At 44.8% G+C, this 14837-nt stretch overlaps 1 protein-coding gene across 1 annotated transcript in view; it reads left to right on the forward strand.

Annotated features, from left to right (window-relative positions):
- Nucleotides 1–14045, forward strand: part of cadm1a (cell adhesion molecule 1a) — a gene marked incomplete at both ends in the record, with an annotated part of 96781 nt that extends 82736 nt beyond the window's left edge. The window contains 2 exons of the mRNA XM_080014218.1: nucleotides 12555–12683; nucleotides 13927–14045. Coding sequence (XP_079870344.1) covers nucleotides 12555–12683; nucleotides 13927–14045 — 248 coding nt within the window. The remainder of the gene's footprint in view (nucleotides 1–12554; nucleotides 12684–13926) is intronic.
- Nucleotides 14046–14837: the final 792 nt, after the last annotated feature.

A 14837-nucleotide genomic window follows, 5' to 3' on the forward strand; every position in this document is an offset into this window, starting at 1 on the left:
GTTTTCCCCAGCACTTGTCAATAATTCGTTTTTGACTGCAGTTTATTTACTACTGAAGGCGTTTGTAATATTTATGAAATTATGCCAGTTGCCTGTTATTCTTTATGCTCGCTGTGTCCAGCCAATTCCAATAGCACTAACAGTCACATAGCATAGCTTGAGACAAGACGTTCAGCTTTATAGTGACAATTATTTGGGTTTGCTCTCTGGCGTCCTGTGTCCACTCCAGCGGTGATGATAGCAACGACTGGCTGCGTTTCATCATCATGAGGCGGAGCAGTTTATTGCAGGACTCAATGCAGTTTCACACAAGTCATTTTTAACCACGTGAGGTAATCCTCATCCTGCTCAGTTTAAAATAACACACGGCTTTTATTCACAATACATTACGAAGAGGTAAAGAGAGATTGTGTGAGACCATATAAACTGATTCTCACAGTGGTAATGTATAGATGGGGTTTATTTTACGCATGGCACACTATTTGGAGCCATTACAGTATTAGCGAGAGGCGCTAAATGGAGGAGCGGAGTCATGGAATCTAAATTAACACACTCACTTTGTGATGGTCTGATACCTTTGGCGCCAATGGCTCGTGCATCTCTTGGGAGGAAATATGTAATTCTGAGCCAACTACTGGAATGGAGCTTGGACCGGAGAACGCTTTTTTTTCTCTTTAAGCAAAAACCTGACAAATGGAGTTTGCATTAACATTTACACACCCTTTATGTGATACTGAAAGGATAAGTCTAGCGTCAGTGTGTGTTGTTTTTCTTTTTGGATCAGAACACTTATTTTATAGGCGATCAATCGATTAAGGCTGAATTATATCTCTGCGATGAATAGCCGGAGTGCAATAGTGGGATAACATTCTGCCTATCTTAGAATTAGAAAGTTCAGACAATTTTTGAATCATCTAAAGCATCTAAATATAAAATGTTCTGACTCCAGTTTGTGTTTTTAAAATATCGGAAAAAGCCTGTAGTGCCTGTAACCTTATGAATCAAATCTCACAATGTATTGATCAGTTTAAGTGTGTTAGCATGAAAATGGTGGCATTTGAGCTTTTTTTTTTTTTTTTCCAGCGTGAATTTTCTCATTAAGGTCAAACTGTTCGAGGCTGCATGAACACTTTTCCTTTCTTTTTGGATTGGATTGGATTGCACTTTATTCATCCCCACGGGGTAATCAAACTGTTGCAGTGGCAGCCAGGATAAAAAAACGGAGGCTAATGGTGCAGGGTGCAGAATGTGCCAAAAGGCAATGTCCAAGTGTCCTACAGCGTAAAAAATCATCAAGATTAAATAACAGCAAATGCGAACTACTGTCCTTGGTCAGTACTTGGCTGGAGCCTCTAATTTGGGAGCACCAGACTAGTATTAAGATTAAATTTCCATATATGATCTAATTTATATAATCATATGTATGATATGGGGCGTGCTGTTATTACACTGGTATTAATTAACAGATTGAACAGCGCTTGAATGATTGTTAAATAATCAAAACAATCTATGGTTGGTTATTTCTCATTCATGTGCATGCACAACCATGTACAGTTTGGTGGAATTTTCATCTTTACACAAAAAGGGTTTCTAGGGTTAGAGGAAGGTTGTGGAACATACATAAGGCTTTTTTTTCTTCGTAGGAGAAACATTATTTGAGTAATTAATCATTTAGTCATTGGTCACAAATCTTGCTGAGATTGCTGATCCTCATCAAGTGATCGTCTCTGTTTTCAGGATGGATTTGGCTTTCTCTCTGTACAATTTGACCACGCTGCCATCTTCAAATCTTTGTTTATCTTTGCTATATTGTGCTCAGATAGTGTAAATACTAGGTTAAATTGGTGTATCTTGGTAAAGTGCTGTTTTAGGTATGTCCAACATGAACTGTATTTCTCATGTTTTGAGTATTTTCTTCAAAGTGTGTACACTTGGCCAAAAAGGCATTTTTTTAGCCCAGTCGGAGATTGCACAAAAGGTCACAACCGCATGTTGTTTTGCCTCAAAAGAACAGCGTCTTACAGATCGACATTTCACCTCGCAGTTCAAATACCGAAGCTTGATTTCAAAAGCCCGGCGAGGTCAGCAGTCCGTTGATATTCTTCACTGTTCAACTCAATCGGTTGCGCTTAACGCTGTTGTAAATACACAATATGCACACAGTACAAAACCTCTAAGCACCAGTCACATACATCGCTCACATACATCCTTATTTTAGACAATACTGTAGAAAATTCCGGGCAAAAAACTCATTTGAAAGAAAGGCCCCAGCTTAACATATTAAGAAAATGCCGTCCATCTCCCCGACACACCCCTCTTTGACACCGAGGCTGGTGCAAAAAGAAAAAAAAAACATCAAAAACAACAGGACTAACCTCCCTCCCTCGCTCACGACATCCTCTCGGAAAGGAAAGCTGTCGTCATGGCGATGGCTCTGCTGTCGTGACTTTAAGTGAGAAGGAAGCCAAGCCGCTGTGGAGCCCCCCCCCCCCCCCCCCGCCCCCGAAGCCTCTCTCAGAGATTGGACACTTCCCTCCGAAATAGGCCAGCGACCGGGGAAAGCAGGCGTCGGGTAAATATTAAAACAAATTAAGCTGAGGAGAAAAAAAAAAAATCCCCTGAGATATAATAGCAATGGAACTGAGAAGTGTGTGCGTGCGTGCGTGCGTGCGTGCGTGCGTGCGTGCGTGCGTGAAGACGTGGAGATCAGGCATCAAACACTGTCCAGGGCCTTGTGTGTCGTTAGCAAATGCAAAGACCCGGTAAGACGTGAGCTGGTGCCATCATGAGAGCGGTCACAGCAAATGACATATTATTTTGTTGACCACACAGGTCAACATCCATATACCGTACGTCTCTATATGTAGGTATGTGTAAACGTACGACCAGGTCCTACGCTGGTATTTCCAGTCAGTCGCCATGAGTCGGTTCCACCGCGCTGTTGAATGCGTGAAAATACGAGTAGCTCGGCCCACGTCGAGTCACCCTTAAAGCGGCTTGGAATACTGGATTTGAGCTTCGCCGCTGTGTTATAAGCCGTCCACCACGGTCTGGTGAACACCAAAATTACCAGACAGCGCATGACATCAGCGCTGTCCTCCAGCCCTGGATTGATTTATTAGGATACAAAGTCACATTTTTGTGGACAGAATAATCATCGGGGAGCTACAGGTTATTCCCTTAAAATGTGTAATCCAATGCAGCTGTTAAAGGAGATTTTGTTGAAAACTCATGCGCTTTCAACATTCATTTTCTTTGGGTGTTGATAAGTACTGTATATACGTATGATGGTATGTATAATATAGCACTCTTCCAGCTGATATTGGAGTAGCATTAGGACTTTCATCCCTCGTCCAAATCAAAGGGCATGTTGGAGGAGGATGTCAGTTTCATGAGCTGATGGCGAGCTGCACCGGCTAATTCCCTATCTGGAGAGGTGAGCATTCCTGGAAAGGACACAGCTGTCAGCAAGCGTGTGCAAGTAGAGGAATAATTGAGACGAGCCCCGAGCCTTAATACAGAGGAATACGGCGAAATAATGGCCACTTTGCGTGAGGGTTACTGGTGAAGCAGAAGACTTTGCTCTTCAATCCAAGGACAGAGATTTCATCTTTTGAAAAAAGTTTGAAAGAAATCAAAAGTACGGAACTACTCAACAACGAGGACCGTACTGTACTTGTCAATTTACTACAAGGTATGCATCCACCACGAGGCCGTAATTTCTCAAACTGTCAGTCTTTCCTTCAAACTCTATGGATTTAATAGAGAGTATACCAAGTATAGTGTGTTGGTATAGGAGCAGGGAAGGCGTTCTGTGTGTGCGTGTGCGTGTGTGCGCATGTGGCTGAGCATTTGTATTCTGCCTCAAGTGTAACTCATGCATTCGCACCAAAATTGCGTTTTAGGTTACGTTTGCCCACGTAATAACCTAACTTAAAACGCTTAAAACGCTTCACATTTTCCATACATATTACTGTACGTATGGAAATTTCATTTGAATCCCCCAAGAACATTCAAAGGAAAAAAAAAAAGATAAAACATCATATTCAGCATCAGCTTGCCTGCACATTGGGGACTCACTAAGTCTTAATACTAATCCTAAACTTAACTTTATACCTCAACTTAACCATTTCCAACCACACACCTAAACCTAACCATCTTTAACCTTACGCCAACCATCCAACTTGCCTTTGCGGTCAGCTGTTCAGATTCAGGGAGTATTGACATTTGACTAACCGAATAAAGCGCAACCAAATTCGCTGACGTTGTAAGTCTATAACACCTCCGGTGTTTCAGTCCGGAGGAGTTTTTCCATCTTACATTATTAACATTTTTCCCCACATGGTAGGCGCGTGCTGGTGTTCCAGGCTGGCACTCGCAACACCGTGCTCCCACTGTTCCGAGTGCCGGCCTCTGAGGCGAAGCACATCTGTTGCCTAAATTACTTAAGGACTCACAACCTATTAAGGCAGGCGATAAAAAAGGGGTCCCCTTCTTCCTCCCTTCCCCCCTTTGCGTCTCATAACTCATCTCACGCTGCTACTTATGCAGACCGCTGTGGGGCCGTCTGCCGCCCGAGCGCCAGCCTGAACAAGGCGAGCGGTAATCGATGCTGATAGCTGGCAGGTGACAGCACATAAGTCTGCCGTGCCCCCTTCTCATCCTTCCCTTAATTGGAAATTAGTTCCCGCCGACTAAGTTATCATTTACCCCACCTGCATGCTCAAATGTGCACGTACGGCACAAACCGAACGCAACCCACAACAAAATCTCTCTTTCAAAGGCCCTTGGTCTTTCGTTTCCTTTAGTCTCCAACTTCTTCCTGGCAGGGAAAGTTCTTTTTTTTTTTTTTTTTTTTTTTTTTTTTTAACGCTGTTTTACGCATTTTCATACTTTGACCCTTTTTCCGCGGTCCAAATGCTCGCGCGGTAGTTTTTACTTTCACTATTGTATGCTTTATTGAACAGAGAAAGCAGCTGCAACCTGCTGCCAACTCTCCCTCTGAGACTCTACCATTTTCTAAAGACATCTGGTGTCTCCCGCAAAACTCTATTCTGCAATTTCTACAGATATTCAACCGACATTCTCCTTTACGTCCTTAACTCACAAGCCAGAGCAGCTGCTTGCTTGCTCGGAATGAGTTGCTATGAAAGGCTTCATGTCGCGCAGAGTTTGTGCAACATCAGTGGCCCCGCCCCCCTCTGAATTGCCCAGCGAAATGATTATTCTTTTAATAATTGATGTTGTCAATAATCAAATCAGTGAGTGTGGCTATACGCGTCGGTTGTGTTCTCAGGGTACACAGAGGAGGTCTATGATGTAAGCGATTACCACCGTGATGCACAATTTCACTCCTGTGCTGTATCAATCTGGCTGGTGTTTCAACAAATACAAAAAGTCTAAACTCCAGAGTGGATTATGTAATTAGCCAAACTCGGAGGTGACGCAGTGTCCTTAGTTCACTTTGGGGCTTCACCCCAATGCATGTACTGAGATAACACGGCTGCATGATGTGCCCGGGTTGTGCCACAACAACAATGTTGTTTTTGTCTCTTTACACTCTAGCATGTATCTGTGAGACCAAATAACAGGGAACATTTCGAGAACAAATAGAGCACAGTTATTAATATTTTATGAGTGTTTTTCAAATGGCTCACAGAATAAGCCGTATAGCTGCGTGAGGATGGCAGGGCTGTCAGGTAATAGAGGGAAAAAGGCTGTTGATGGCAGTATGTGCTCTGTTTGTATTGTGCTCTGCCACAAGGCACACCCCCTAATGCCACGCTACGACGGTCATTTTGCCCGGCCACTCTCGTCTCGCCTGTCGTTTTGGGTGGTTTGCTCGTCTGATCTGCAGCCATTAACCACCGCATGCAGCCGCGGATTTTGGCAGCACAAAGAGGACTTGCGGTGCAGCACAGCCCCCTCTGGTTTAGTCTGCCCTTGAATTCCACTTTGCACCTTCTTTACCAGCTCTGGGGAAATTAGGCTCGCTGGTTCGTCAATATCCGCCCTCGTCACCCGCACACTTTGGTTCTTGACGGGACTTGTCACCCCCGGCCCCCAACAGGACTGACATCCTTGGCCTTATCCAGTGTTCTATATTTTACCACAATAAGACATAAACCTGTCTGTCATTTACAGCTATGTGCTGAGAACAAAGGAATGTGTCATTTGGGGTTATGTCTTTATCAAAAAGCTTCCCTTTCGCCTTTGAAGACGGCGACTTCAAGGAGAACATACGCTTGAATGATTGCCGGGGGGTGGGGGAGGGTGTCAGTTATTTAATAGCCATTGGCCCGGAATCTCATATCTTTACAGTGACCATTGTAATCTTTATTTAAATAATGATTTCTTTTTTTCTGTTAGAGAACATTCTGTTGTTTAAAAATGACAATTTGGTCAAAGAAAGCAGGACAGGTTTACAGCCCTGGACATTAATCATACACAAACACACGCGCGCGCGCACACACACACCCCATTAAAATTGTGTATCCCGGTGAGTTTGTCGGCTGGTGTTCTAATAAACACGCTGCGAGAAGCTTGGCGACAGCAAGGTGAAGCGGGGGGCTGGGGAACGATAATCAGGCATGAGAGTAGAGGGCACCCTGGTGTAGTGCTACTGTAGGAGCTCTTCTGGGATCTATTTTCTTATTTATGTTTTTGTTTTTTTTTGTTTTGTTTTGTTTTTTGTTTTTTTTTCAAACCACAGTTCCCACCCCCCATTAGCAGAACTGATGTGCATCTCGGCAATGAGCTGCAAAAAGTCATTTGGCCTGGGAGCCATTGGGAGTCCTCAATGTGTTAGGATAACTCACCCCAGAGACCACTAAAAGCCATTATTAGAAGGTGTTTATTGAGCCGGCGGTGGCCTGGATACGGCTTCAATATCCGGAGAACAGTTAAGCCCATAATTATATTACATTTTGGATGAAAACTAGCCATGATTAGACAAATGATGAATATCACCTGTGAAAGAATATAGAAATCATCCTCCCTGCACGATAGCACATTTTGGCTTGTTTTTTTCTTCGATTCTCTTGGCTTTTATGGGCCAGATGTCGAGGCAAATCTTCTGGCATTTGGTATGAGCCTAATACCTGCAACTGCTCAGAGCTACAGGAGGCTTTAGTGACCAGTTAAATGTATGAGCATGTTTATACTGTTCCTATGTAGGGCCTAATCCGGGTGGTCATCTGTAGTTTCGCTATGATGATTTTGTTTGAACAAAAATCCCATATTGGGTTCATTTTTTTTTCACTTGCACTTTTTAAGAAACAGCCATTCAATGTATTTGTGTTATAAGTGCTCTATGTGCTGTTTTCATTGTTGGTGGCGGGGGCCGCCTTTCCCGGCAATAATGCAAAAATAATGAGAGGAATTCGTTGTATTTGCTGCTGTGCTTGGTAAACTGTTGATACGGATGAAGATTGATATCAGGTGACCAAGGAGCGTTCCATATTTTCAAAGGTGCCTCGCGTTTGAGAATCCTACTTCCACAGACAAGTTCTGCGCTCCGCTCAGTGATTCCCAGTTTGTTTGCTGTTTGTTTTGGCAGTAATTAATTTCCCCATGTTTTAAAAAACCCAGGCCCGTTCCAAAGTGAACTGAACCGCGTCGGACTCTGTGGGCAAGTTTCATAAAACCTCTTTATCTATTATACAAGCAATAGGACCGATTGTCCTTGTTCAGTATCTATATAATTCCGGCTAAACGGCAGCATCTCGACGTGCACCGTGCTTCTAAGTAAAGACGTGCAAAGTGTGTTTCATTAAATCAAAGATGCCGTGCCGCTGTCATGTACCGCTGCTTCGTAAGGTTTTGACGGGCCCGAACGCACTGGAGCTCGTTTGTGCGCTGTTTCTCGCACACCTGCACTTGTATTTACAGGATGAGATGTGTGTGCACATGTCAATGTCAGAGCCTCTTTTATTCCACCTATCGGTAATTCTCAGGAGCAAATGGCGTGACAATCTGTACTTGACACCGCTGCCCCATTTTAAATAGAAAATTATGTGCTTCAAAGGATTATTATAAAAAAATGGAAAAAAAAACACGTGCAAATGTGAAATCTCTATCTCTCTCTTCATGTCAGCCTGTCTGTTGTGGCACGTGGGAGGCCCTTTAGGATCAAATGAAGGTCTTATTCTCTCGATTGTTTCATAATTGAAATTATGAAAGAATAAATTCCCTGAAAAAATTCCGGTGAGGACTCAGTTTTACGCGTGGCTTGTTCAATCTACTGTCAGGCAAGACAGTCTCATTTGTTGGTTTTTCTAGATGTTTTTCTGCTCTTTGACGAAAAATGTTTCAGCATTTAACTATTTAGTTCTCTGACAAAAACCTTGATCGGTCGCGCCTTCTTCAGCAGAATCCATCTCAAGTCAAGATTTATTTATTTAAAAGAGCAGAGCCATTACAGAAGCCAAAATTGTTCATTCCACACATGTTTTCAATTTTACCATGTTCATTTTTTGTTTTGTGAGTCACAGAAATACTCGTCCAAGCTATTCTGTATGTAAGCAGAATAGTGGGCTATCCAATTAGAAAAACAAAGAAAAAAGACCAAATAATTGACGTCTTCAGCTGGGTTCAACGGATAGGTTCAGGGGAACTTTAATTACATTGACTCTTTAACCGTTGTGTAGGCCATACAGGTGGGACTTGACATGTGCCGCCGCAGCACGTGCTCGCGTGAAAAAAAAAAACGCCCCCGTCTGCCGCCCTCTGTATTTGTGATTGCTCCTCTATCTGAAGGCGGCATAGGCAAGGCGCTGCAATCACTAATGCTTAATTAGCAGATTAGAAGATCCAATTAGGAGATCTCCTCTGTCTCAAATCAGGCTCCTGTCAACACGTCCCTTTGAAAATGAGATACTCTGCTGTGCCACTTATGGCTGGCATCCCCACCTCCGCCAAATTGATTACACTTGATTAACTGTTGTGCGCTTTGTTTAGCCCCGTGGACACCTTGTTTGAGTCTCATCCTTGAGCGATGATTTGTATTTCACGCAATGTCAAAAAGGAGACGCTCTCCGCGTGCCGGGGCTCCGCAGAGGTTGAAGCGCCGCGCCGCCTGCGTTTTGGAAACCAGGCTGCCTCTTTGGAGCGCTCCTACTGAAAGCGCACACATCAAAGTGGCAAATGTCAGACCTCTTTTATGCCTGACACATACTGCTCATTGCCGATATGATGTTGTCTCATTGCAGATGAATTTGTCATTGATTTAGTTACTACAAAGTTAAACTACCTTTCAGTGTAGTGTTTTAGTTTTGCGTCCACACATCTCCACGTGGAGAACTTCGATCGCGGAGGGTTAAGTCTGCAACAAATGAGTTGCTTCTCCGCAGCTCCGTAACCGCTGCACAGGCATCGGGATTCAGGAGAGTTTGCTCACGTCCGCCATGCCAGTGTTAGTTATGTCTCGCCGGCATCTCATGCCAAACCACCTAAGCCGGTTTTCCTGGACAGCAGCATGGCCAATCTGTGTCGCCCAAGCCCCCTGCCAAGCTTGCCCCGACAGGGCCATAGTAATCGAAATGATGGTCCGGCTGGCTGCCCGGCATGTTTGCACATCATCTTAAGCATGACAGGATGTTAACTGTGTAATTACCTGAGGGGAATACATCTGTTTGGAGGCGCTGAATATGCACTGTTGTTTTTAAGTATTTCTGTGTGTACCTTTTATTTTTGTCATTTAATCATCTGTGCCTATCCATTTTTTTCTCCTACCAAGGGTAGTAGCAAAATGAAAGACAGTGCTTCACACTGCCCTATTTGATATTCTGGGTAGGAGCCTTTCACCAATTGCAGAAGTGGCACCTAAGGAAATACAATTAAATCTAATGGCCAAAATGTGCCGCCCCTGAGAGGCAAAACAATGACCCATGCAATTGTACGTTCCACTTGCCGCTTAAAATAATAACCTATATGGATATCACTTGCTGACAGAGTAATTGGTCATAGCTGGAACTCAGTGATCATGTAAATCGATTCATGTGGAAGCATAGTTGCTGAACACTTAAAGTCACTGACACGACTTACTGTGCATCTGTCACAGGCAGCTTGCCTGTGGCTAACCCGACAGAGGCTGTTCAAATCCCTGCCTGCCACCCTCTTTAAAAAAAACAATCTTTTAATATTTCATCCAGACAGATTGTAGCCAGTTCCCCGACAAAGAAATAAAGAAAGCCCCTCCAGATAACCGCACTCATAAGGACGGTACATGCCCCCCTAACATTGTCTTTCTGACAAAACAATTTGGCTCCGCCCCTTCGACTGTCTCTCGTTCACTCCGTTGCACTCCATTCCCTTTTCGCCATCCTGATCCTCACCCCACCCCTCCTCGCTCCTTTTCCTTACCCCCACCCTTACCCCACTCCTATGTAGATGCAGACGCAGCCTACGCCAGTGCAAGTCCACATTTACATTGTAATAGGATACTGTGCTAAAACACAACTTTGCCTGCCTGACAAGAGCGAATTGGAAGTCAAAAGCATCTCTGCTCACTTTAATTGAATCTGCCCCGGAGCTGAGAAACGGGGACGGTGGGAGGGGGGGCCGGCTGGGCGGCGAATATCTGTCAAGTCTAAATAACCTATTACATCTATCAAGCCGTGTTTCATCGGGCCGAGGCGGTCACACTACCACCCTAAATCTGAGGGACGGGAGGGTGAGACGGGGGGGAGGACTGGGCGTGGCCGTCGGATGTTGTTCTCCTGGGTTCGACGCTTTGCGCCATCGCTAATCCTCTTAAAAATTGTGTCTGTGGAGGGGGGGGCAGGGGTTGTTTTTTATTTTTTCACGTCTACTTGGAGCTCACCCAGGTGAATCCCGCGGGTGCTGATTCAGGGAGATGGGTGCAGGAGATTGCGGTGCGTTAGCCAGCGTGAAACAAAGCTTGACACGCTACACGTGTGCGGACTGCAAAGATCAGTCGTTCGTTCGGCCTAGATGGTAATTTAGGGGATTTTTTTATTTTTTTGTTTTTTATTGGTTTGTTTGTTTTTTTTGCTCTTCCACGGCCCTCCCTGTTCTTCACTCGCCACCGAATAATTCTTTCCATGGGTCCACCTCCGCTGTAATGTAAAGCTTAATCACCTTGGGCCGCACAGAAATGAGGCACAGAAATGACATCATGTCTCATTCACAGAAAAAACATTTCTCTCTTATCTATTTTGTTAAATTGTGACATCGAGATAGTCATCAAAAGTCTGGCTGCAACCTGATGCAGCAACCGCGCTTTCAGACTCACACACACATGCATGGAGACACACACACACACATGCATGGACAGAAACACACACAACATCTCCAAATTATTTTGCTAGCACAGTCAGGGCTATCGATGACAAAATTGTCCACTCCTTTGTGTCATAAAGAGCCGATCCCATCCAGCACCACCGCCATTAACTGACGGTTGTCATGGATCTCTACACATAATCAATAGCTTTCACACATCATTATGGCCGAGGGTAGCCTTCCAGGAGTCCTCCTCGGGACCTCTGGAAGGCTCCTCAGCCCCCATAAGCAGGGATAAACGTTCCCCTTAAAAAAAGCACACAGTGTGACTGTGTATTAGCCTACAGGGCAGAATGTGCACCCGCTGCTGTGATGGAGGTCACTTGTGGGATTTTTTTTTTGTCACCATTTTTGCTTGGATGTGGAAGCTTCACTCCATTCCCACCAAGCGATTTAAACAAAATAGCACGTGAATCTAGTTGAATTTTCATTTGCAGTTGATGCCATATTCATGTATTCATGTCATCTGGATGGATGTCCATCATGCCTGGTTCAAGTCACTCTGGCTTTTAATCTAAATGTGCAGGGTAGGAGTATAGACAAAATCTTTTGTTTGCCTTTCTTGGGGACTGGGGGAGCCGAGTCGACTGAGCATCGTAGACAACGCTGATCTAGGGAAAAACAAATCTTTGTACAACTGTTGCTGTCAACATCGTGTCACGTCCGGGAGAGTACGGTGTACACTCTACTATGGCAGCTATTGTCAGACTACTGTGTGGTTTCGACCTCGACACTCTCACAGTGATTGGCGAGAGGACCAGTCTGTGTCTCTGAAGTCATTGTAGAAGCGACAACGGTGGGAGTTAGAAAATCATTTCAGAAAGTCAAATGTAAGTGGCACTGATTTCATGCATGACCAGAAATAAAACGCGGATTTGTCAAGTAAATATTCGGCTAATTATCCACCTCTTACATTTCCGCCACCTCATAAAATAATCAGAACATATGTTTTTGCCTTTCAATTAATTAGTAGCTGAGAATAACTAGCACTGACAGCAACAAGCCTGTCCCTACAGAGCCAGAGGAAGAAACAAGTTTTTGGCTCTTTACTTATTAGACCATTTACATTTTAATTCGGGACCAGTTCACAAGCTATGAGAGAAGCGTGGGAACATAAAGTATATTATGCTGATAATTAAGCTGGATTGCTCCCACCCCAACATGCGTCATGATACCGATTTTCTAAGCATCAAAGCTAGGGTCCCCCTGCCTCCAAAATCCCGGTTGAACCCGCTCTGGTCTTGTGCGTTCAGATTCCAGAGCTGGGGAGGGAGCGCCCAGAACGGTGGACCACGCTGTCATCGGAGGGGTGGTGGCGGTGGTGGTGTTCGCCATGCTGTGTCTACTCATTGTCTTGGGCCGCTACTTCGCAAGACACAAAGGTAAGCTCCTCATTCCTGGTTTGGATGCCGATGGAAGCATTAAAACACCTTCACAACGAAGAACTGTTCTTCAAAACGGTGTATTGTATAAGTAAAAATCATTTTTTATTACCATATGCCACTTCATTGTCTCTTTTGCCAAAACCATTTGTCCATCCGTGGTTATTAGCTGTGCATCACCTATGAAACTCAACTCTCTCGGGTTGCCAGTTCAGTCAGGTGAGGTTTCTTGATGACAATGTTCTGGTGGGAGGCATTGCAGTTTGTGCCTGGCAACCCCAACCCTTGCTTCACAGTGCCCATCGGATGGATAAATGGTCAAGCGTCCAAAATAGCTCGGAATGTAGCAGCATTTACAGCGACAAAGATCTCTTTTTTTGATGTTTTTATCTTTATTTGTCGCTCAAATAACTCTTTCAGCCTTTGAGACGCTGGAAGGCGTATATCCGGCATTTTCGCAGGAGTGAGCAAGACAGACAAATGAATGAACTTCCCCTAGAAAGTGGAGTATCCCTTTGACAGTCTTCACTCACTGAGTGGAAGGCGACTCCTCTTGTTGTTGTACCCGAATACCTGTGCTTTATTGGGTAGAACTAAAATGCCCATGCACTTGCCCTTTAAGAACTCACAGGAACAACTCGGAAGGTTTGAATTCCAGAGCCAAACAAAGCATGTAGGTGTCAGTTTGGTTAACAGTGCCACGGCTTGTCAGATTTTCTCGGGTGTCGTTTTCCCCATCGCTCCTCCTACTCAGGCAGCGCTCTCTCGCCGGAGGAGGACGCACCGCCAGAGTTCCAGTGGTGTTCCACGCTTTTAATTCCCCACACCTCAACGCTCAGGGCGGGAACAAACCCGGCGGAGGGGCTTCTCAAGTTGATTGCCACTTTGCGATTCCTCCACTCCGCTCGGCCCGGGTTAATCCGGAGGCGAGAGCCCGCGCTCACCCTCACATTCAGGGTCATCTCGGAGAATCGATTTCCCACGCCCCATTCTCTGACAGCCCCCCCCCCCCCACCAAAAAAAAGCAACAGGTAGATGAAGTGGAAAAAATAAAAATAAAAGGTGTGAATTTAGAATATGGCAGCTCAGGTTGGCATCAATCACCCGCGCAGAGATGGATTTACATCATGACGGAGTGGGAGGGCGGGCGCAACTTTTGATCCCCCAGGCTGTCACGGGCTCACTCACGTCATGGCCGCCTCCCTCCCTCCCTCCCTCCCTCCCTCCCTCCCTCCGTCCTCAGGTACCTACTTCACGCACGAAGCCAAGGGGGCCGACGACGCGGCGGACGCCGACACAGCCATCATCAACGCCGAGGGCGGCCACACCAACTCGGACGAAAAGAAAGAGTACTACATCTAACGGGAGGGAGGGGGGGGGGGGTTGTCCTCCTCCTAGGCGTGTTTTTAGGAGCGGGTGGAGGTAGGGGGTATAGCGGGGGATGGGGGTTGGGGGGCGGGTGGATTTTGGTCGAGGTTTTTCTGGATGGTTCGGGATATTTTAATTTTTCCCAAATGTTTGGTTTTTTTTTTAATCATTTTTTAGGAAGGATTGTAGCGGGAAGTTTCAAAGCTGTGTAGTTTGTTTTTTGTTGTTTTTTCTTTGTTGTTTTTTTTTTTTTTTTTTGCGTTTTCTGGACTTAAAACAAAAAAAAAATGAGGCGGCGAGGAGATTGGCACGGAACGGTTTAAAAAAAAAAAAAAAGAAAAAGAGTTTGGGTTTGTTTATTGGTTTGTTTTTATCTGTGTTTTCACTACACTGGAGGGGTGGGGGTGGGGGGTGGGGGGGTCCAGAGGTTGCCAGATTAGAAATCACTCTAATGACCTTTCGCTTGTTTCTTATGACACCTCCCAAAAAAAAGAAACTGCTGGTACAAATCTTTTTTTTGTTTGTTTTGTTTTTCCAACCATTGGCAGAAGATTCTGTGCCTTGTTCTGAATTTAAAATTTTCTGTTTATAATTTTGATTTTGTTTTCCTGGCTTTTTTTTTTTTTTTTTTTTTCTAACCAATATTGTCCTTTTTGTGTCGAGACCCATTTGCGTAAACCCCCACGTAGTTTCCGCCACAACCACATGCACAAACACACACACAAACACACACCCACACCCACACACTTTCCGCTTCCCCGGCTCTGATTAATTATCAGCCGCGTT

This window comes from Zeus faber (genome assembly GCF_960531495.2).
Source record: "Zeus faber genome assembly, chromosome: 14".
Taxonomy (NCBI): Eukaryota; Metazoa; Chordata; class Actinopteri; order Zeiformes; family Zeidae; genus Zeus; species Zeus faber.